General features: G+C 42.0%; 1 protein-coding gene across 3 annotated transcripts in view; it reads right to left on the bottom strand.

Moving 5' to 3' along the window:
* grb14 (growth factor receptor-bound protein 14) overlaps positions 1-22,644 on the bottom strand; it is a 57,264-nt gene that overhangs the window by 28,839 nt on the left and 5,781 nt on the right. The window contains exons 2-3 of one of the 3 annotated variants that reach the window (XM_066686500.1): positions 18,671-18,903; positions 17,105-17,213 (exon numbers count right to left, since the gene is read on the bottom strand). In XM_066686500.1, the coding sequence (XP_066542597.1) occupies positions 17,105-17,213; positions 18,671-18,876 (315 nt within the window). In that variant the 5' untranslated portion in view covers positions 18,877-18,903. Of the gene's footprint in view, positions 1-17,104; positions 17,214-18,670; positions 18,935-22,644 lie in introns of those variants that run through there. The other 2 variants (XM_066686501.1, XM_066686502.1) reach the window with 2 other exon arrangements.

The raw sequence follows: 22,644 nt of genomic DNA on the forward strand, positions 1-22,644 counted from the left end.
TAGGTGTGAGTGTGTGAGTGAATGTGTGAGTGTGTGTGTGTTGCCCTGTGAAGGACTGGTGCCCCCTCCAGGGTGTATTCCCGCCTTGCTCCCAATGATTCCAGGTAGGCTCTGGACACACCACGACCCTGAACTGGATAAGTGCTTACAGATAATGAATATAAATATGTGGCTTTTAAATATATACAGTACTATCCTCTTAAACCGACAAGTATAGGAAACTTGAAATCAACATCTCTCTTTAGAGAAGGACTTCCCTTGAGCCTCACAAAGTATAAAGAATTCTTGAGCTGATTTGGATGAAAATGAGGTGATGGAGTGTGAAGGGATAGAGTGGTGTGAGAGAAAGAAACAGTGACAGGAGTAGCATCATTGTGACGAAATACAAAAAATAGAAAGGGAGTGTGAGATAGCAATAGAAACTTGAGAATCAGCAGGTTTCTAACAGCTACAATGTTTCATATTCAGCTTAGTTTAGTTTAACAGAACTGAAGTGCTATTATACGATAATGCAGTCTGTGATCATTTTAAATCCTCAAACCTATCATGTGAATGGAAACCTTATTCTTGTTAGGATTTTATTCAGTAGTCGGGAATATCATTCAGCCTGAAGGAAATTCGCTGTGGAGGAAAGTAACTTGTGTTAAAGTTACTCACTGAAGAATGCAAAGTAGTCTTTTTTTCTAGGGTGTTTTTCTATTGAATGCACATATACATTTCCATATATGAGAAATTCAAAAATACTAATTTACCTTTTACATTAATTTCCATCACACACATACATAACGTATACTTTCCATCAATCAGATCCGTCTTAGTTGCTCACACACGGCTGTCTGATTAACACTGATATCTGTTCAGAGACTTTTCTTTTTCTTGATGGAGTTCGATTGTGGTTTCGGTGCCTTGCTCAAGGGCACATCAGCCGTCGACTGAGGGAGGAGGACAGTGCTGTAATTTCACTCCCGCCGCCCCCAATTTTCCTGCTGGTTTTAGGAATCAAACCGATGACCTTTCAGTCCTAAGCCCTCTCCTCTAACCATTAGGTCACGGCTGCCCAAAAAGAGTACGTAAATAACTAATTTTCATAAAATTAGATTAGAGAAAACCTTCAAAATTCAAAGGGATGACATGTCTTTCTTTTAGGAACAGTAAAGAATTAGAGTGCGCATGAAATTTATGTAGAAGTAAACAATTTATTTGAGTATGACATTCTATGTGTGGGCAGCACGGTGATGCAGCAGGTGGTGTGACTGTCTGTGAGGAGTTTGGTGTGTTCTCCCTGTGTCTGCATGGGTTTCCTCCGGGTGACTGTCTGTGAGGAGTGTGGTGTGTTCTCCCTGTGTTTTTGTGGGTTTTCTCCATGTGACTGTCTGTGAGGAGTGTGGTGTGTTCTCCCTGTGTTTTTGTGGGTTTTCTCCATGTGACTGTCTGTGAGGAGTGTGGTGTGTTCTCCCTGTGTTTTTGTGGGTTTTCTCCATGTGACTGTCTGTGAGGAGTGTGGTGTGTTCTCCCTGTGTCCGCATGGGTTTCCTCCGGATGACTGTCTGTGAGGAGTGTGGTGTGTTTTCCCTGTGTCCGCGTGGGTTTCCTCCGGGTGACTGTCTGTGAGGAGTGTGATGTGTTCTCCCTGTGTTTTTGTGGGTTTCCTCCGTGTGACTGTCTGTGAGGAGTGTGGTGTGTTCTCCCAGTGTCTGTGTGGGTTTCCTCCGGGTGACTGTCTGTGAGGAGTGTGGTGTGTTCTCCCAGTGTCTGTGTGGGTTTCCTCCGGGTGACTGTCTGTGAGGAGTGTGGTGTGTTCTCCCTGTGTCTGCGTGGGTTTCCTCCGTGTGCTCCGATTTCCTCCCACAGTCCCAAAACACACATTGGTAGGTGGATTGGCGACTCAAAAGTGTCCGTAGGTGTGAGTGTGTGAGTGAATGTGTGAGTGTGTGTGTTGTCCTGTGAAGGACTGGCGCCCCCTCCAGGGTGTATTCCCGCCTCGCTCCCAGTGATTCCAAGTAGGCTCCGGACCCACCGCGACCCTGAACTGGATACGTGGTTTCAGTTGCCATTGATCTAATCTAATATCTAATATTGGCATTAAAGTCTCAGACACTGTCATAAACCAGTTTTACAATAAATCTAGATCTAGACGCATATTAATAAGATCATAGTGACATTTGCAAGAAAAACTGCCAAAGAGCAATTAAACACAGACCATAAAATTACAGTAAAATAACAGACAATTGGCATAAACAGTTAAAAGCTATAAAATATTTGCATCATTGGGAAGGTTTCTTCACAGTGTTCTGCACATAAATTTATCATTCAGCCAACAGTGTCTGATTTGAGTAACTGTATGGAAAATAACCACAGTAAAAGACTAACCGTGCCTTTTGATGCCTTCTGTCCAGAAGTCTGTTCTTTTCCATCACAAGAATTGAACCTGTCCTTGTTCAGTGTCCCGTACATAAGCACTGATCTCAGGATGTTGTAAATATACAGTGTACCATAAATTAGACTTTGTTACAGGCACAACATCGGCCTTCAGCACTGAGCACATTCAACCACACCTAGTCACAGCCAAGTTTCCAGAAAACTGTATTTTGTGCTAGGTACAAAAAATGTGGCATTAATGTAAGATAAGACTCACTGAGCATATTTTAAAAGATCTGTTAAGTCAGTTTGTGAAAAGTAGTGTCTCTATAATTTGAAAGAAATATATTAGAAAAGGTTTAAAACTTTTAGGTTTCACTGTCACTGGATTCAGCTTCTTTATTTTAATAAGCCAATTATAAACACCTTAATACGTTGAACTTAGAGCATGGTATGAGGGAAAACACTAAGTTCTGAACAGCTGTGGCCCAAAGGAACTCAGTTTGACAGCCTAAGTCTAAATGTAGATGTAAGCCACTGAGTCAAGGTTAACTAACTATTGCACCACTTGTAAATTACTTAAATTATAGTAATACCAATGAAGTATAAGGTACATTACAGCTAAATGTGATGATGGTGTAATGTCTAAATGCTCACTGATTTACATTGTTTTTACTTCCAAAGTACTATCATTATCTTTATGACAGCCTAAAATTGTCTAAGGACAGAGAGAGAGAGAGAGAGACAGTTTTCCTGTTCACTTGAGAATAGAAAGTGCGAGAAGAGTCCAGTGCTCTGTGTCTTAATCTGGAATGGTAGCACAGACAGGCAGACGCTAATACTTATCACAGCCACCGAAAAAATGGACTGAAATGAATAGAGCCTGTAGATAAGCAAGTCTCTGCCATTCTCAAAACACAGGCAGACTCTGAGACACTGGCCTTGACCGGCAGCAAGACACAAACACAGGCTGAGAAATGCAGAGAGCTGAACTACCTGGTCACAGAGGTCATGTACAGGCTTGCAGTATGTAATACAGCTAACAAACAACACACACCCAGGTACAGCAGTGTCTTCGGAAAAATAAGTATTTCATCTAAAGTGTAAAGCTGGACACAACGGAGCAGGTAGGATTTGGGCGGTGGATCATTCTCAGCACTGCAGTGACACAGACGTGATGCGTTAATGTGTGATGTGCTGTTATAAGTGGATCAGACACAACAGTGCTACTAGAGTCCGTGTCACTGCTGGAATGAGAACAGTCTACCAACAGACAGCTCCAGGATCCTGGAGCTGTGTGACACTCCCCCATGCCACACGAGACCTTTGACTGTGTACTGTACTAGTTCATACTGCAAACTCTTGTTTTGGAATATAGTGGTGGTTGGATCTCATACAGAGTGATGTGGTGTTATCAGTGTTATAGACCTGTATTATGAGGTGGTTTAATTAGGCATTATCTTGAATACACCCAGTCAGATGGGTGATGCCTGACAAAATATATCAAAAATACATCCTTGTCCTATAGCTCATGTGCCATTGTGCAGCTCCTAATCTACAAATAATATGGTGTTATTTTAAAAAATGACAGTGCTGACTTAAGTTGAGAAAAGCCCAGTTTAATGATGAATTTGCTTCCCACAAGATGAATTCCCACAAGAAGTAAACTTAATAACTATTTAAGAAACAATTAAAAAGTGTCTGTAGTTCAGTCCATTTTATGTCACGACACCTTTATCTGTTTTGAATGGGTGCGAGTCCATTCCTCAGAGATATGTATGTGTACGATGAATAATACCCAGTGCCTAACTAATATGTGTCCAGTGACCAGTCACACTGTACACACTCTCAGCCAGGTGCTTAAATTCAACACCAGAACACCTGTGACGACTGTGTCTGTGACTGCTAAGAATTCATCACTCAGTATGTCTCTCTCTCTCTCTCTCTCTCTCTCTCTCTCTCTCTCTCTCTCTCCCTCTCCCTCTCCCTCTCTCTCTCGATGCCTTAGTCAGCAGAAAAAAGACTCCCACATCTTATTCATAATGCATGACAGCTAGGGTAAAGCTCACCAACTTCATTTTCTCATTAATTTGTAATGAGAAACTGTTAGCATAACTTTAGTACACTCCATGTCAGTTAATACACCTTTGGCTGATAGTTGCTTCACTAAAGTAATTTGATTTTAACTTTGACCTAGGTCAGCTGAAAACCAAAACTAAAACATGAGCTTAAAATATGCATAAACAAAACTTAAAAATAAATTCCTCCCTATTAATACTGGAGGAATATGAACCGTGTCATAGTTTCACATTGTCTTATGTAGGAGAAGGGGATCATTTTTAACAAGCGGAGTATTATTAAAGTAAACTATGACGAGTTGCGTGATGTAGCCCAGACGCAAGTAGGAGAGGTTGTACTGCCCCTGAGCAGTTGATTTTCATATGGATGCACACTACAGAAACATTTATTCCACTTGTACTACTGCTACCCAATACCCAGTTACAACATACAGATAAATAAATGCATAAGTACAGATTTGTCGTGGATTTTGTCTTGTGAAATATCTTGAACTGCATTTCCACATTTGTTAATATCTGTGTCTCCACATTCACGCCTTTATGTATTTCTGCCCATGTGTCTATATGTTAATTTGGTGGGCAGTCTTAACCTCACTCTAAAGCAGGACTGGTCCGCTTGGCAAACCAATAAGCGGCCTGGTGACTGTGGTGTTCTGACAGTATTAACAACAGAATGGGGACATCGCAGCAGAGACATGCTTTCTGTACAGTGGCTCTATCAAACAAAGTAAAAACTATCAAGACTTTTGTTAGATGTTCTTTTGTACTGATGGCCATGTAGTTGTTGAACACTGTTCTTTTGGGCCAAGTCAGGAGAGCCAGTAATATTAGCTCAGTAATCAAATTAAACATTTTTATAAAATCTTATTTTCAAATAAATTCCAATCAACTACCAATCTTACCTAGAAGGAATGTAGTTTAGCTAAATTAACAAATTATATTCAAAAACACTAGTGATCCTGTCTAGGGCATTTATTTTATAATACGAACGCAAATGATAAGTTAAATTTTGTCTAATGGATATTGTAAATACAATGTAATTTAACAAATAAATATAATATTTTTCTACGTATAACTAAAGTAAGTTAAAGCAGTAACTAACCCAAAGGTGTATTTGTAGATTTTTCACGCTCTGAGGCCTTGTTTGGAAAGCTGTATATTCTGCTGTGTGTAGCAAGGGTTTGCAGGTCCCTGGGGGGTGGGCAGTGTGAGCAGGACTGAGGTCATAATCCAAAGAGCAGTAGGATTTTATTTCACAAGCTTGTCAGCTAAGAGCCTCTGATACATCTCACACAACCATATACACAGTTTGGTCAGGAAGGGACTGGTAATGATACGTATTTAAGTACACACAGTTTCTGTACAAATTATATACTAACAGGATCAACATCTCCACTGTCAAACACCAACGGTGCTTTCACACATGCTTTGTTTGTCTAGACTTTCAGATTTTCAGTCCAAAAATTGACAGAATCATTTAAGGTGGATCCAAGCCAGTTTGAGTGAGTGTGTAACTAATGGAACTGCAAATGTTGTGTGTTTTATTTTTTGTTTGAGATATACATATGAATATAGACATATTAAATATTAGACAGGGATTAAAGCATAAAAAAATCTTCTGACTCAAATCTTATGACTTTTTTTTCAGATTCCTATAGGTTTTCACATAAAAAGTGCAAAGGCAGAGTGTACACACCCTGAATCTTCAACGCCTGCTAAGTCAAATTACGATATTTCCTCACCATGCCACATGTAACAAGTTCTGCTGTTCTCCAAAGCAGCCATCAAGTTGTAAAAAGACTTTAATCTACACTTTATTCAAATACTCAAGTACTAATAGCGTTTTAAGCAAAAAAAATATGCTTTGGAACAGCTTTTCTCTTTTTTGCCTATATGTGATTTTAATGCTGTTTTCAATATATGGAATAAACTTGGCTTGACATCTACTCAACTGCATAAATAAAACAATAAAAATTCAAAATATCACTCCTGAAGTGGAGGAAGAGGTGAAAGAGGCTGTTTCTCACTAGAAGCGCCTTGCCTGGTCGACCTACCTAGAATAGAGCATCCAAATAATAATATTAAATAAATAAATTGGCATTGGATCAGGATCCCTAAATTGAGATCAGTCAACAGGGATTTCTACTGCATTTCAAAACTGTGATTCTATTTTCTGCCAGTTGGTGTTGCAAATGTTCGCTCATTCTAATCCTCTGTTATTCAGACATGCGAGTAAGATTAAACACACACCACAACAGAACAGCACAGCTCCATGCAGCCGTGAGTGGTAATGACTGACTGTGGCAAAAATCCGTTACATGTGTCCCTTTACTCCCCAACACTAATACAATGTACCAACATTCACATGGTGAATGACAACAGGATGTAGCAAAGTCTGTTGCTAAATTGCAGTGTGAAACCCAAACTTACCAGACCACATGTATACAATGTAACAAAACAGAAACCTTGGATGGGACCTTGGTCTGGATTTTTATGTGTGAAAACAAGGCAAGGCAAGGCAAGGCAAGGCAAGGCAAGTTTATTTATAGAGCACCTTTCATACAGAAGCAATTCAAAGTGCTTTACAGAAAAAGAAATTACATTAAAAGCCAGAGTAAAATCATAAATTCCAATAAGACAATTACATAAAAAGAGTAAAATGATTAAAATGATTAAAACAATTTAAAATGACAATAAATGAAAAGAAATAAAATGCCGTTACAGAAAAGTGCAGAATATTTTAAACTGAGCTGTAAGCCTGCTCAAACAAGAGAGTTTTAAGTCTTGATTTAAATGTGTCTAACGTTGGGGCACTTCTAATATTCTCAGACAGCTGGTTCCATTTAAAAGTGGCATAGTAGCTAAATGCTGCCTCTCCATGTTTAGTTTTGACCCGAGGCAGGACTAACTGACTAGTTCCTAAAGATCTGAGATCTCTGCTCGGCTCATATCTCTGTAGCAGATCTGATAAATACGCTGGTCCTACCCCATTGAGACATTTATAAACCAGTAATAACACCTTAAAGTCTATTCTATAACAGACTGGTATCCAGTGTAAGGATTTGAGGATGGGGGTGATATGATCTCTTCTTTTGCTCCGAGTGAGAACTCTGGCAGCTGCATTTTGAATCAGCTGAAGCTGTTTAATGGTCTTTTTTGGAAGTCCAGCTAAGAGACCATTACAGTAATCAATCCTGCTAGAAATAAAAGCATGGATAAGTTTCTCTAGGTCTGGTTTAGTCAGAAAATCTCTAATCTTACTGATGTTCTTAAGATGGTAAAATGCTGATCTAGTAACCGCTTTAATATGACTACTAAAACTGAGATCTGAGTCCATTGATACACCAAGGTTGCGAGCCAGTTCTTTAGATTTGAGGGCTCTCGAGTCCAGATACGTAGCCAATCTTTGTCTCTCAGTGCTATTCCCAAAAAGTATAATCTCAGTTTTATCTTTATTCAGCTGCAGAAAATTGTGTCCCATCCAGTTTGTGATGTGTTCAAGGCACTTGCTTAATAAGTCAACTGGGCCAGAGTCGTTTGGGGACAGGGCCATGTAAATCTGAGTATCATCTGCATAGCTGTGATAGGACAGCCCATAGTTCTGTAGAATCTGGCCAAGAGGAAGCATATATAAATTAAATAAAAGTGGACCAAGAATAGAGCCCTGGGGGACACCACAGGTTACTGGCATGTTCTCTGAAATATTATTTTCTATTTCTACAAAGTAGTTCCTGCCTTCCAGGTAAGAAATGAACCACTTCAGGACTGTTCCTGAGAGTCCAACCCAGTTTGCGAGTCTATCTATAAGAATCTTATGGTCAATGGTATCAAAGGCAGCACTAAGGTCAAGAAGTAATAGAAGAGATACCTTTCCAGCCTCTGTATTTAAGCGGATGTCATTAATTACCTTGATTAGAGCAGTCTCAGTGCTGTGATTAGACCGGAACCCGGACTGGAATTTGTCTAGGCTACTGTTTATGGACAAGAAACCAGTGATTTGCCTGAAAACTATTTTCTCAATGATTTTGCCCATGAACGGTAGATTAGAAATTGGCCTGTAGTTACTTATCAGAGAAGATTCTAAATTTTTCTTTTTTAGAAGAGGCTTTACAACTGCAGTTTTTAGTGAGCTCGGAAAAACCCCCGACATGAGTGAGGTGTTTACAATGTGGAGTATGTCTGGTACCTACAACAACTAGAAAACACAGGAAGGGGCTGTGCTTTTTCATTCACTACTGTGCCATTACTACTGGGATTATAAGTATTTACTCAGTGCACACTATATATATCATCATAAGACAAATATTCATATGCACGTGGCAGATGCTCTTGTATAGTGCAACTTTGGAAAATGTATAAGTCTTGTTCAAGGGCTCTTGCTGGAGTAGTGCAGTTTCGTTCAGCAGTCATAGAGACAATGCTGTAATATATGACATTAAAATGCTTAATTTCCTATGATGTTCCTATGAGAGAAACAGCAGCACCTGAGACTGAATCTGCCCATGAACACTGGCTCAGGGGAAAGGGATTCTCAAAACTGCATTTAGTCTTGGGAGGACAAATTTAGCCAACTCAGCAAATAAAGGAAGGACAAACTGTGGTGTAGAGTGAAGGAGAGAGAGAGAGAGAGAGAGAGAGATAGTAGTTAGGCTAATAATACCTTCTCTGTTGCCTTGAAATATTGCAGCATGTTCTTAGTCTGTGTCGAGGGAAAAGGATAACCTGCAGTCCTTGAACTATAAAGGATGATGCTGAAATGTGTTTAGAGCTGTAATTTGTTCCATAAATATACTGGCAGTCACTGTTGCAACTTACATAATTACTATGAGCCCATACATATAGGAATGCTTACATAACTAAACAAAGCAGCATGGAGCAGAGATAAGATGTTTATTTGAGAAGAGCATAAACAGAGAAACCACAGCTGAGGCACTGTATTAGAAACAACAACAAAAAAGGCTATCAGAGAAGGCTTTTTCTCTTCTTCATTCATAGATAATCTTTACGAATTTGTCAGGGGCTGCAAAAGCCAGGAGCCAAAGCAGCATTATCTTTCATATTCCCTGAAAATAAGGCATAGTAAATCATTGTTCCGGCCACATTCATCAGGATTCAGAATTGCATTCCCAATGTTGTCTGTGTGTGCTCAGAGGGAAAGCTGCTCTAATACTAGGGTTGGGCGCTATAACGATAATACAGTATACCGCTGTATTAAAAAATGTGGACGGTATCTCAGAATCTCAGGGTGGTATTTATGGTGTGTCAAATTTTTGTTCTGTGTCTTTAAGACTGCAGCTAAAACATTTATGTGCATTTAAGAGAGCCACAGGGAGGTGGCGCTGTGGGAGCTTAATGATGCTGATGTCACGGTCTGAAAACGGGTGGAGAAAAACTCAAGCCCAGTAGCCCGCCGCAGTTATAAGTTCGTTCATTCATCCATTACCTGTAACCGCTTATTCAGTTCAGGGTCACGGTGGGTCCAGAGCCTACCTGGAATTATTAGGCGCAAGGCAGGAATAGATCCTGGAGGGGGCACCAGTCCTTCACAGGACAACACACACACACACACACGCACACACAATCCACCTACCAACGTGTGTTTTTGGACTGTGGGAAACCCACGCAGACACAGGGAGAATGCCCCACACTCCTCACAGACAGTCACCCAGAGGAAACCCACACAGACACAGGGAGAACACACCATACTCCTCACCGACAGTCACCCGGAGGAAACCCACGCAGACACAGGGAGAACACACCACACTCCTCACAGACAGTCACCCGGAGGAAACCCACACAAACACAGGGAGAACACACCACACTCCTCACAGACAGTCACCCGGAGGAAACCCACGCAGACACAGGGAGAACACACCACACTCCTCACAGACAGTCACCCGGAGGAAACCCACGCAGACACAGGGAGAACACACCACACTCCTCACAGACAGTCACCCGGAGGAAACCCACACAGACACAGGGAGAACACACCACACTCCTCACAGACAGTCACCCGGAGGAAACCCACACAGACACAGGGAGAACACACCACACTCCTCACAGACAGTCACCCGGATCGGGACTTGAACCCACAACCTCCAGGCCACTGGAGCTGTGTGACTGCGACACTACCTTTAAATTTGCTCTCTCAGAAACGGGTTTTTATCGTCAACACGTGTGTTGGTGTGACTTTGTGCTCACAGATTAAACGCAGACAGAGCATCCCTTCCCCACGGTAATATTCTGAGACGGTATGACGGTATGAAAAATATGGATAAAGCCCATCCCTATCTAATACAGGACATGAAACACTTTCATTGCATATAGAAATTCTGTGTGAAAGTGGATCAAGACAGGAGTCTGAGTGCAGTGGCAAGGCCTATGCGAATGATACAAGGGCTGCAGCTCTTTTACTCAAAAGAACTTTGAGACAGCAGGCCTGCCACACTGCCTTTGTCATGGAAATGTAGCATGACACTGCAGATGCAAAGCTTGGGTGAAGTGCTTTCTCACGACTGAAATGGCTTCTTAAAAACCTGGCTCTAAAACAAAGGCGTGTCAGGAGCTAAAGCCCTCTTCAGGTTCCAGGTTTGTAGCAAGCCTACTCCTGACTGACCAGTCACTCAAAGCCCCCTCACACTAGTGTTGCTAACTTATGTAAACGGCATGAGAATGTCTGACAGAGATATAACCTGCCTTACCGAAGCATCGAGGGGCACGATTGAATATAAAGTTGAAATTATGTTTAACTTTTTTTTTCACCCCCAAAAAAATTGAAAAAAAAATATTCATAGCATCATTTGTACAATTTTAGACATTGAAAACATTTTAATATTTCCTACTAGTGAGGTGAGCCAAGACTATTTTTTGTTAAATGTCTTGACTAGCTGACACGACTTTGCCAACATACACCCCAGGCAAGACAAATTGTTCAACTGTTTTTTAATTATTAATAATTTATAAATGATTTATAAAGAAGAGATAAATAATTTGCCAAATGTTAACCATTTAAAATATTTATAACCCTTCTGGCTAAAGGAGGAATTTAATTTTGATTTGTTTTCATGGAGTGTGTGTAAAAGGCAGAAAATAAAACTAAATAACGTGGAACTTAGTCTCAGGAACATACTTTCAAATTCTTTGAAATCATGCCCTTCAGGGCTTCCATACGGCCTACATCTACACCAGTGCAGGGAGAGTGTGCTTCTGTACTCTGTAATATCTGGGGAACAGTGCCCTCTTGTTGAAAACATGACACCATCCTTAAATAGTTGTCATTTCAACTAACAGCAATAAAATGAAAGCGGATGAAAGAAATTTTTAAATTATAAATACATTTGGAAAATTCCCAAGTACAATTTAACATATGTATATTTTTCTGATGTAAGAGTTTGGCATCTGCATGCATTTTCAACTCTAAAAACTCCCCATTAAGGTGGTAATGCTAAGAGTGTAGAGAAGGAAGGGGACAGTAATGATGAAACACTTAACCTAGTCAAATTCTCAGGCCCTGTTCAGCAGCAGGCTGGGGGAGGTGATGATGTCATTGATGTGTGGAGGACTGCAGTGAGAGCATATTAACCCTCTAAGATGACATGCTCTTATTGTCCCAGGCACAGCAACGACTCAGAAGGGCTCAATGAAAGACCTGTCAGGCCCATCAGGCTAGCATGCAGTGTTCTAGCAAAGACGCCATTCACAGAGCCCAATGAGGAGCACAAGGTCAGAGTGGTGTCATCCTGCTTCTATAGCTGCGACTTCACAGCTCTGCTCCTCCAAACGACCGAAAGACAAAAGCAAAGCCAGCGCAATCCTCCCACATGGCTCCCACAATAGCAGAGCAGGCATTAGAGAATTGCAATCACTCGGTAATGCAGAGATGTCAAACCAGGGTCAAGTGTGAGCTGAATGAGGGCCCAGAGCCTTGTTTGTGATGCAACTAGTGTCTGGGGACATTGCTGATAAAAGCAATGAGGAAAAAAAAAATCAATTTAAAAGATACTTCACCAGACAAAAAGAAAGAGAACAAACAGCAATCTGATTTACTGCTTTACACAATTACTAACTACAGTGCAAGAAAGAGCTACTGAGAGAATAATAATAATAATAAACCCTGAATGTGATTCATTAAAGTGACTGTCCACTGCCTGGTCCGATACTGCCTCAAGATCCTCCGCTCTGCAGTGTGCTGCTGCTCTGCAGGCTGTAATTTCAGCCTTTAGCACAAGTCCGAGCTGGCCTTTCTGTCTCACTCCTGCTCTCTCTTTCACACACACACACTCTGCCAAGCTGGCCTTTCTGTCTTACACAAACACAAACATACACACACATCACCTGTCAATATGGTCTTTAAACACGTCTCTCACACATAGACACACCTGATGGTAATTTACAGCCGTATACAGCCTCACAGTCATGTCTCTGTATGATTACGAGTCGGTGTAAGACACACACACATTCACTCGCACACTCACACCTACAGACACTTTTGAGTCGCCAATCCACCTACCAACGTGTGTTTTTGGACTGTGGGAGGAAACCGGAGCACCCAGAGGAAACCCACACAGACACAGGGAGAACACACCAACTCCTCACAGACAGTCACCCGGAGAAAACCCACGCGGACACGGGGAGAACACACCACACTCCTCACAGACAGTCACCCGGAGGAAACCCACGCGGACACAGGGAGAACACACCACACTCCTCACAGACAGTCACCCGGAGGAAACCCACGCGGACACGGGGAGAACACACCACACTTCTCACAGACAGTCACCCGGAGGAAACCAACGCGGACACAGGGAGAACACACCACACTCCTCACAGACAGTCACCCGGAGAAAACCCACGTGGACACGGGGAGAACACACCACACTTCTCACAGACAGTCACCTGGAGGAAACCAACGCGGACACAGGGAGAACACACCACACTCCTCACAGACAGTCACCCGGAGAAAACCCACGTGGACACGGGGAGAACACACCACACTTCTCACAGACAGTCACCCGGAGGAAACCAACGCGGACACAGGGAGAACACACCACACTCCTCACAGACAGTCACCCGGAGAAAACCCACGTGGACACGGGGAGAACACACCACACTTCTCACAGACAGTCACCCGGAGCGGGAATCGAACCCACAACCTCCAGGCCCCTGCCCCCTACCGGCTGCGCCACCGTGTCGCCCTTAGTGGCAACATAAGATTTAAAATATATAAAAAAGTAATTTATAAACGTATTACTAATAAAACAGCATGAATATTTCATACAAATTTTAGCTAGCTGACAACATCATAAATCATCAATTTTAAGTAGGTCAAAGTTAAGGTTAAACTAACCTAAGTTTTATAAATGAAAGACAAAGAAGTAACTGGATCACTGAAGTCTCTGAATGCCTTTAATAATACAACACTGCATCTATATGTTTTCTTTAATCAAATTCTATGGTGTAATGAATATCTGAAAGCTGTTACGCTAAAAAAAATAAAGAAAAAAATAAAGAAGCGAGCTTATAAACTTATAATGATGTCCATCCAAAATAATGAGGGAAATTCTTTAAAAATAATAGTGTTTGCCAAACAACACACATAGTTCTTAGGTTAAAAGATGCAACAATTTCCATAAAAATGATTTAAAACATTATATATTAAAGAAAACACTGCACTGTCTAATGTGGAAAAGGTTTACTCTAATTGTTTTGATTCTGCTTTCCTTTCCAGACGGTTTTGGATCTGGATGAAAGTGCTGTCCAGCATGAATTAGTTTTTTTAGAGACTTAACCTCACCAAAAAGATATGGGCAAACAAAGAATAACAGTGGCTTGCATGCCAGGGCATGTGTCTGGTCAGTATGGGGGCAGTGTTACAACGTGAGCTGACATCTGTGCACACAAGCCCTCCAATACCATGCCATATTTGGACTACTGGACTAGGCATTTTCTTATTTTCAGAATTCTTTAATAAAATTTTTTGACAAGCAAGAGACCCCCCACAAAAACATGAAGTGTACCGTCCAATAATTCTAGCGAGGTCAGTTATCACTGTGCAGCAGTTTTTCAAGCTTGGTTCCAGAACCATTTCAGGCTCTCACAATAATCAATTTCTTAATCAAATTAAAAGTTTTTTTTTTCTGTTGGTACTTGTAGGACTTTGATCACAAATACGTTGAGAGGCACTGCACTTCAAGTTGTGGAGGACATATTTAGTGACATGGGTGCAGAGAAGAGGAAACCCACTCAGACACAGGGAGAACACACCACACTCCTCACAGACAGTCACCCGGAGGAAACCAACGCGGACACGGGGAGAACACACCACACTCCTCACAGACAGTCTGGGGGCAGTATGGGGGCAGTGTTACAACGTGAGCTAACATCTGTGCACACAAGCCCGTTCCAATGTAATTCCCGTAAAGCACAAACATGCATGCATGCAGCTTGATAAGTCACGCAGGGAGAGGAAAACAATGCCTCACCTTGCAACACCATCCACCTACTTCATGTCTCCATCACATCTAAGAAAGCACTCAGCACCTACACCGATATTCACTCCGGTTTGCCCTCTGACTTCATCCAGTTTATTTTTTTTTTGTTTAAAAGCCTTTTCAACCTCCATCTTTCTTTTCTTTGTTTATCAGGCCAAGCCTCTCTGTGTGCAGCACATGTGCATGGGGCAAAGTGATGCAGCAGACAGACAGGTGAGGCATAAAATTACTTTGTTTGGTCTGAATGAAGTGATTGGACTGAGGTTTTACAATCCTGTGCTCTATAGAAAAATAATATTTTTATGTATGTCACTGAAGCATTGTTTACTGATTGCTACTGGGATGTAAAGAGTATTTCAAGAAATTGACTCAAAAGACACAGCGCCTACTCCAGCTTTAAGTGTTCATTGTTCATGATTCAATCTAGTGTTATACTGCTCAAGAAATATCAAAAAAATATTTGCATAATTATGGTGTATTGTTTGAAGAATGGGAGGCACGGTGGTGCAGCAGGTAGTGTCGCAGTCACACAGCTCCAGGGACCTGGAGGTTGTGGGTTCGATTCCCGCTCCGAGTGACTGTCTGTGAGGAGTGTGGTGTGTTCTCCCTGTGTCTGCGTGGGTTTCCTCCGGGTGACTGTCTGTGAGGAGTGTGGTGTGTTCTCCCTGTGTCTGCGTGGGTTTCCTCCGGGTGACTGTCTGTGAGAAGTGTGCTGTGTTCTCCCTGTGTCTGCGTGGGTTTCCTCCGGGTGACTGTCTGTGCGGAGTGTGGTGTGTTCTCCCTGTGTCTGCGTGGGTTTCCTCCGGGTGCTCCGGTTTCCTCCCACAGTCCAAAAACACACGTTGGTAGGTGGATTGGTGACTCAAAAGTGTCAGTAGGTATGAGTGTGTGAGTGAATGTGTGTGTGTGTGTGTCTGTGTTGCCCTGTGAAGGACTGGCGCCCCCTCCAGGGTGTATTCCTGCCTTGCGCCCAGTGATTCCAGGTAGGCTCTGGACCCACCACGACCCTGAACTGGATAAGCGGTTACAGATAATGAATGAATGAATGAATGTTTGAAGAATGATGATTTTAACACTCATATTTTGCATAAGTAATCTACAAAGACTCCATTTAACTTGATTACTTGATGAATATCAGACCTCTTTTCAAACGTCAAGCACTCACTCACTCCACTAAGGACATTATTCAGTGCTTACCATCAATAAAACTGTGTCCTTGTTTTCATAACAAAGAGTTTATAACAATAAATACAAGTATTGGTCTATTCATAAAATGCCTTAGTCTGTGATTGACAACACACTGTCCATAATAGCATGATAAACATGTTGTTACACATCACTTTCAGCTTCTATCTTACGTCATAATAAAAGTGGGTCTGTGAGGAGTGTGGTGTGTTCTCCCTGTGTCTGCGTGGGTTTCCTCCCACTGTTTCCTCCCACAGTCCAAAAACGCACATTGGTAGGTGGATTGGCAACTCAAAAGTGTCCGTGAGTGTGTGAGTGAATGTGTGTGTGCCTGTGTTGCCCTGTGAAGGACTGGCGCCCCCTCCAGGGTGTGTTCCCGCCTTGCGCCCAATGATTCCAGGTAGGCTCTGGACCCACTGCGACCCTGAACTGGATAAGGGTTACAGATAATGAATGAATGAATGAATGCTTTGTACATTAACATATGTTAAAGGAAAGTAACAAATCACTCGTTTCCATAGCAGTTTTCACAAAAATGTACTTACTTTCGGTATGTTCGGTATGCACCGACAAAACACTTTTCTGACCACCTGACAGCTAAAATAAGAAGAAAGTGTGAACACAGTCTTATATAAGTGAATACTAATGATGGGAGAAATAAGCGAGACAATTCCAGATGTTTCAGTTACACTAAACACCTTGTGCTGAGATGAATGGCTTCTGTGTCGTCGTGCACTGGATTCAGTTTGGGATTCATAATCCAGCCCGAATTAGTCTCTGCTGCTTCTGACTAATCATTAACAGGAAATATCTCATTCTTTGTCAATGCATGCCCTTTTGTTTTTTTTAGCATATTTTATATATACAATATAATTTATTGTATGTAAACTGTACATCCTAACCTTATTTGTCTGATATCTCTAGCAATCTAACAGGACAGGCACAGGCATGTTTCAGTAGGATGTCAGTTTGGGAATGAGACAGCACTCTTACCTGAGTTGCACTGTTTTTGGTCCAAGGTAACAAACACTCAGAAGGAAAGAAGTCTGGGAAGGCATTTGGAACAAGCTCCATTTGCATCTCCTCACCCTCTCTGCATTTCCTAAAGAAAAAGAAAGCAAGCGAGAGTAAGGGATACCTCGTCTAAACCGTTTTAAAATGAAGACCATTACAGTGCATAAAAGATTAAAAAGAAATCATGATGTCACAGCTTGATCATTTTAATGCAGCTACAGAGCTGCATCCATTAGCAAAATGTTGACACCGAGAGACTGTGCTGCAGGGCAGGAGGCAGAGGTGAGGTCATCGCGATGATGGGCCAGCTGACTGAAGTCCTGTCTCCCTGGAGACACATGCTCTTAAGCCAGGGATGACATCATCGTGTCTACCTGAGACACATCTCATCGCTCATGCAGGCTGAAGTGCGCCAGGCTGAAGCTGTGAGCTCATCCTTCCTAATGGGCTGAGTGTGGTAGATAACCCTCCAGCAAACTTGAACGGGTGATAGTGAATAGAAAACAGATGCAGGAGGAAGAATATAAACATGAAAATCAACAACTGCAAGTCGTGTTTGTGCTAGTGCAGCTATGTAACTGAAAAAACAGGCAAATGTTCTGTAAGACAATACGCAGGGGACATAGTGAGGGGGGGGAAAGGAGAGGGAGAGCACGGGCATTTCTTGGACAGGTCATTCTTAATGCCTTAAAGCATGCCAACATCCTAGAGCCTCTGAACATGGTTTATACTACATACACATGCAGCATATTTAACGCGAAACAGGGTTGTTACGAACGGAGCGATGTGTTTAATCCTATTGTCCATCTGAGGGAGCAGGTCTGCAACATGAATACGTGTGGCAGCCATATTGGTTGTATTCCGTTTTGTTCATTCTGCAAGTGAGCTAAGCGTGTTTCTTTTATAACCCCTCACGCTGAGCAAAAGTGAAGCGAGTGCGATGTGGGAAAACACTATCATGTTAAGCAATCAAAGACGCACACTTGCACGTAGAGGCCTTGCATTCCCGATTCGGGCTGTTTCTTGTCGTAGCATAAGCCCTCTGTTAATGCTGCGATTACTGAGTGACTGAACGCGGCCTGGAAAGTAGCAGGTGCTTGATTTGAATCCAGTTTCTGCCTGTGTCTCAGAGCTGTCAGTTAGGAAGTGCGGCCGTGTGCTGGGACGCTGTTTACAGGGACAAAGTCTACTGCACTTTTCAGCCAAACCTGTGGGAGAGCACAAAGGCTGCACTGTGTCTCTGCAGTATGTTCTTACCGATTACATATGTTAAAGATTAACTGCTGAAAAGTGAGTTACAGACAGCGATACACATGCACACATACACTACTGGAATGACAGGGCTGCATACTTGGCACAGCGCACACACACACACACACACAGGCGTAAAGACTCATATGTAGATTTGCACTTCAGACTTGTTCCATGTTTTCATTCCCCCCCCCCAAAAAAAAATAAATAAAAATAAATTAATTACTAAGTAAAGTTACTGAACACCAATTGAACTAGAACAGGAGCCTGCTGAAGCTATAAAATCAGCCCTACCTATTCCCTCTGAAGAGTGTGGCCGCAGCAGAAGTACTCCTGTTGCTCAGGGCACCGGGTGGCTGGAAGGGTGAGCGCAGCGGGATAAGGGCAGGGCCGCTGCCGAGCACACTCACATTCCCCTTCCCTTCCCGAAATATGGCCGCTTTCTCGTCGAGGCTGCCTGGAGTGTCTAGCTCATCCAGAGATTCGCTCATAGCACTCATGGAGACTGATTATATCCACCGCATCATCTACAGCACAAAACAGGAGGACACAGCGTCAGGGGAGTAGAGTAAGAGCGTGAATGTGTGTGTGCCGAGCACAGAGCAGCACTCCTCTTCTGTCAGCGTGCACACACACACACACACACACACAGACACACACACGCTGCTCCCTTGCCCGACAGGCTGTCCTAGCATGAGAAGCAGGTCCCTCCTACCAAAACATGATCTACCACAATAAAGTTATTTTTAACTCGATGACTTCGAAACGAGCACTGCTCACACTCACATACACACTCAGCACAGTATTCCCTCCATTGCTTCATTCTGTCCACTTGGGCCTGCTTGAAAAACTTTTACATACAACTTTAATTTCTCCTGTCCATTTTTCCTTCCACTTTGTTGTGAATTTCTGCTTTTTTCCTTTTTCTCCTTTTTTTTTACTTGGAAAGCAGACCTGCTCAGGAAGCTCACTCCTACAAAAGGGTTCTTCGTTGTCGGTATGCAACTTAGAGCAGTAATGAGGCCTGGAGGTCAGCCAGACAGTAAAACCTACTGTTCCTTTGTCACAGACTTCGCACCGCACCCCCCACCCACCCACATCCAGCCACTTTCCAGCTCCTCTCCTCCTCTCATTTAGACTGATACAGAGCAAGACTGCAAGGAGACGGCCTTAAAAAACGGATTCACAAGAGGTGTGTGTCTGTATATGACATTCTAATGGACATAATAATACCAACATGTTGCTGCACTTTCCTGATGTGTTGCTGTGCTCGTTAGTGATAGGCCTTGTTGACAAAAGTTATAATCAGGTCTGTGAGTGTTACTGAGCAATGAACCAGGGTGTGCCGCTGCTAGAGAACTTTTCGTTGCGTTACACATCAATTCTGGTAATAAATGCTTTTTTTGTAGATGCTGTGTAATGGCTAGAGTACCACCAAAGCCACACTTTATGCTTGTAACACAGTCCGGTGTATATTATGAGTGATATATAACTATCATCATGCAATCAACAACATTTTATTCAATTACACATTCCCCAGGCTCAATATTTCAGCAAAGACTGTCATCTAAATAGAATGGAAACACTAGCAGTATTTCAGCACATGTAAGGTTACACACTGTGTGTGTGAGAGAGAGAGAGAGAGAGAGAGAGAGGTGTGAGTGTGTTCATCTTTGAGAGAGAGAGAGAGAGAGAGAGCAAGAGTGTTTATCAATAGAAGCCCCTACATGTGAATATCCTTCTGCTCAGAATGAAAGCGAGAGAGAGAGAGAGAGAGAGAGAGGGAGATGGATGGCTGTGTGAGAGACTTTTTCATTTCATAAAAGGACTGTATACCATAATTACACTCAGCAACAGGTTGGGGGAGCCCAAGAGACCAAAAAACACCAATTCCTACATAGTATACCTTAAAAGATTGTTAAATTTCTTATTCAAGTTTGCCTTTCCACCATCAACGCTGCGGCATTTGTGTGACCCTCTGTAATTGTCGCTCAGTTTAAGGTGGAAAAAAGGCATCAGAATTTACCATAACCGATAACCAAGCAGGTAGTGTCGCAGTCACACAGCTCCAGGGACCTGGAAGTTGTGGGTTTGATTCCCGCTCCGGGTAACTGTCTGTGAGGAGTGTGGTGTGTTCTCCCTGTGTCTGCGTGGGTTTCCTCCGGGTGCTCCGGTTTCCTCCCACAGTTCAAAAAACACACATTGGTAGGTTGATTGGCGACTCAAATGTGACCGTAGGTGCGAGTGTGTGTGTTGCCCTGTGAAGGACTGGCGCCGCCTCCAGGGTGTATTCCTGCCCTGTGCCCAATGATTCCAGGTAGGCTCTGGACCCACCGTGACCCTGAATTGGATAAGCGGTTACAGATAATGAATGAACTAAGTTCAGCCTCATTTTAGTTTTCCAAACAGAAACCATATTGAACTGCAGATTAATTAATTAGCCAAATTTGTGTTTATGAACTTAAATTAAAAATATTTCCGGAGTCATTTTACCAACCGGTTTTCAGTATACAGTTACAGTTACAGTTACTGGGAAAAACCTGGTCCTTTTAACAAACACCAGTATTCCAGAACATTCCTCAACCAGTCAGAATACACGGATGGAACTAGCTGCTGTGAAATGAAGAGTTACTTTTCATTTAAATGAACATAGGCTGTGTCCAGTCCAGCTTGTTTTACTGTCATTTTATATGAAAACTGAATAATTATAACTAAAAAACAAAGCAAAACATTCACGTAACGTCCTGGCATACAGAATAGCAGTATTTGTTTGTTAGCTGTTCGGGTAATGCATGTGCAAACGGCTGCAAAAGCCCTTCTAAGGCCAAGTAACATATTTCCAAACATGGGCCTGGCCACATTCTTCTGCAGTCAGTCAGTGCAATGTTTTTTTTTAATTGTGTTTGCAGGAAAGAAGTAGCAGATCAGAACCCATCATCATACTGGTTACATGAAAAGAGAACACACTTGCACACTACTTCAGAACCCCAGCTGCTGCTGTCCTGAGCTCCCACTGAGTGATAGTGGAGCACAGAAGAAGGAGGCTGAACAGTGAACAGGAGGCAAAACCACATCTACAGTCAAAAGAGTAGAACAGACTTGAGGTATTCCTTGACTGCACGTATTCACATACAGGGGATTCTCACTCTTCATTTTCCAAGACATTTAGATTTCAAACTCGTATCAAATCGCAAATGTGAATTTTCCTGGTGAAGATGGATATTCACTTAATGAATATATGGGAATATGCAAAACGAATTCAATGGTTTGTTAGTTATTTGATACATTTGAAAATAATGCCATTAATGCCCTGGTAATTTTTTACTTATTTATTGGCTATAGCATTTGCGGGAATCAAACACAAACATCCAAACTTGGATGGCAGTTGTGACTCTCAAGAGCTGAATCATTCATTCATACATTATCTGTAACCCTTATCCAGTTCAGGGCCACGGTGAGTCAAGAGCCTACCTGGAATCATTGGGCACAAGATCCCTGAAGGGGGCGCCAGTCCTTCACAGGGCAACACACACACACATTCACACACACCTACAGACACTTTTGAGTCGCCAATCCACCTACCAACATGTGTTTTTGGACTGTGGGAGGAAACCGGAGCACCCGGAGGAAACCCACACAGACACAGAGAGAACACTGGAATGGAGCAGTGGCATGTAAAAAAAAAACCTAAGTGAATACTGTTGTGAACGGAATCATATTTAACCATTCAAATTCATCTGTTTATTTAACTTTTGTCCAATACTGTACTGGTCAGTATTGTATCTGCTGAATTTTAGCTCTTATGTAATATGAGTGGAGGATAAAGATGATAAAATATGTAATCTGGCAATGATTAAGCCATTGATATTCAATCTAATTAGTCACTGAATGTTGTTTTCCAGGTGTTATATGTGATGGAAATACATCGTCTAAAACAATTTCACATTTTTCTAGACATGTAGTAGCTGGTTGAAAATTAATCTTCACACATTTTCAAGCAACACTAACATATATTCTTAAAAGCTAAAGATCATAATATAAAATATATGTCAAAAATGTGGGCTCCATATTTACCCATCTGTTGTTAATTCTTTATTATTTCAATCTTTGAAGCATATTAGTCAGTATTACTGTGTTTGTGACTTTTCATTTTAAACCTCTGACATTTTTGTTGACTTATGATTTACTATATAATGATCCTATGTGGCAACATGAAACAATAAAATGAACGAGATTGGAACAAGACCAGTGTCCTGGGGCAACAGCTC

The sequence above is a fragment of the Hoplias malabaricus genome, chromosome 12 (genome assembly GCF_029633855.1).
Source record: "Hoplias malabaricus isolate fHopMal1 chromosome 12, fHopMal1.hap1, whole genome shotgun sequence".
Taxonomy (NCBI): Eukaryota; Metazoa; Chordata; class Actinopteri; order Characiformes; family Erythrinidae; genus Hoplias; species Hoplias malabaricus.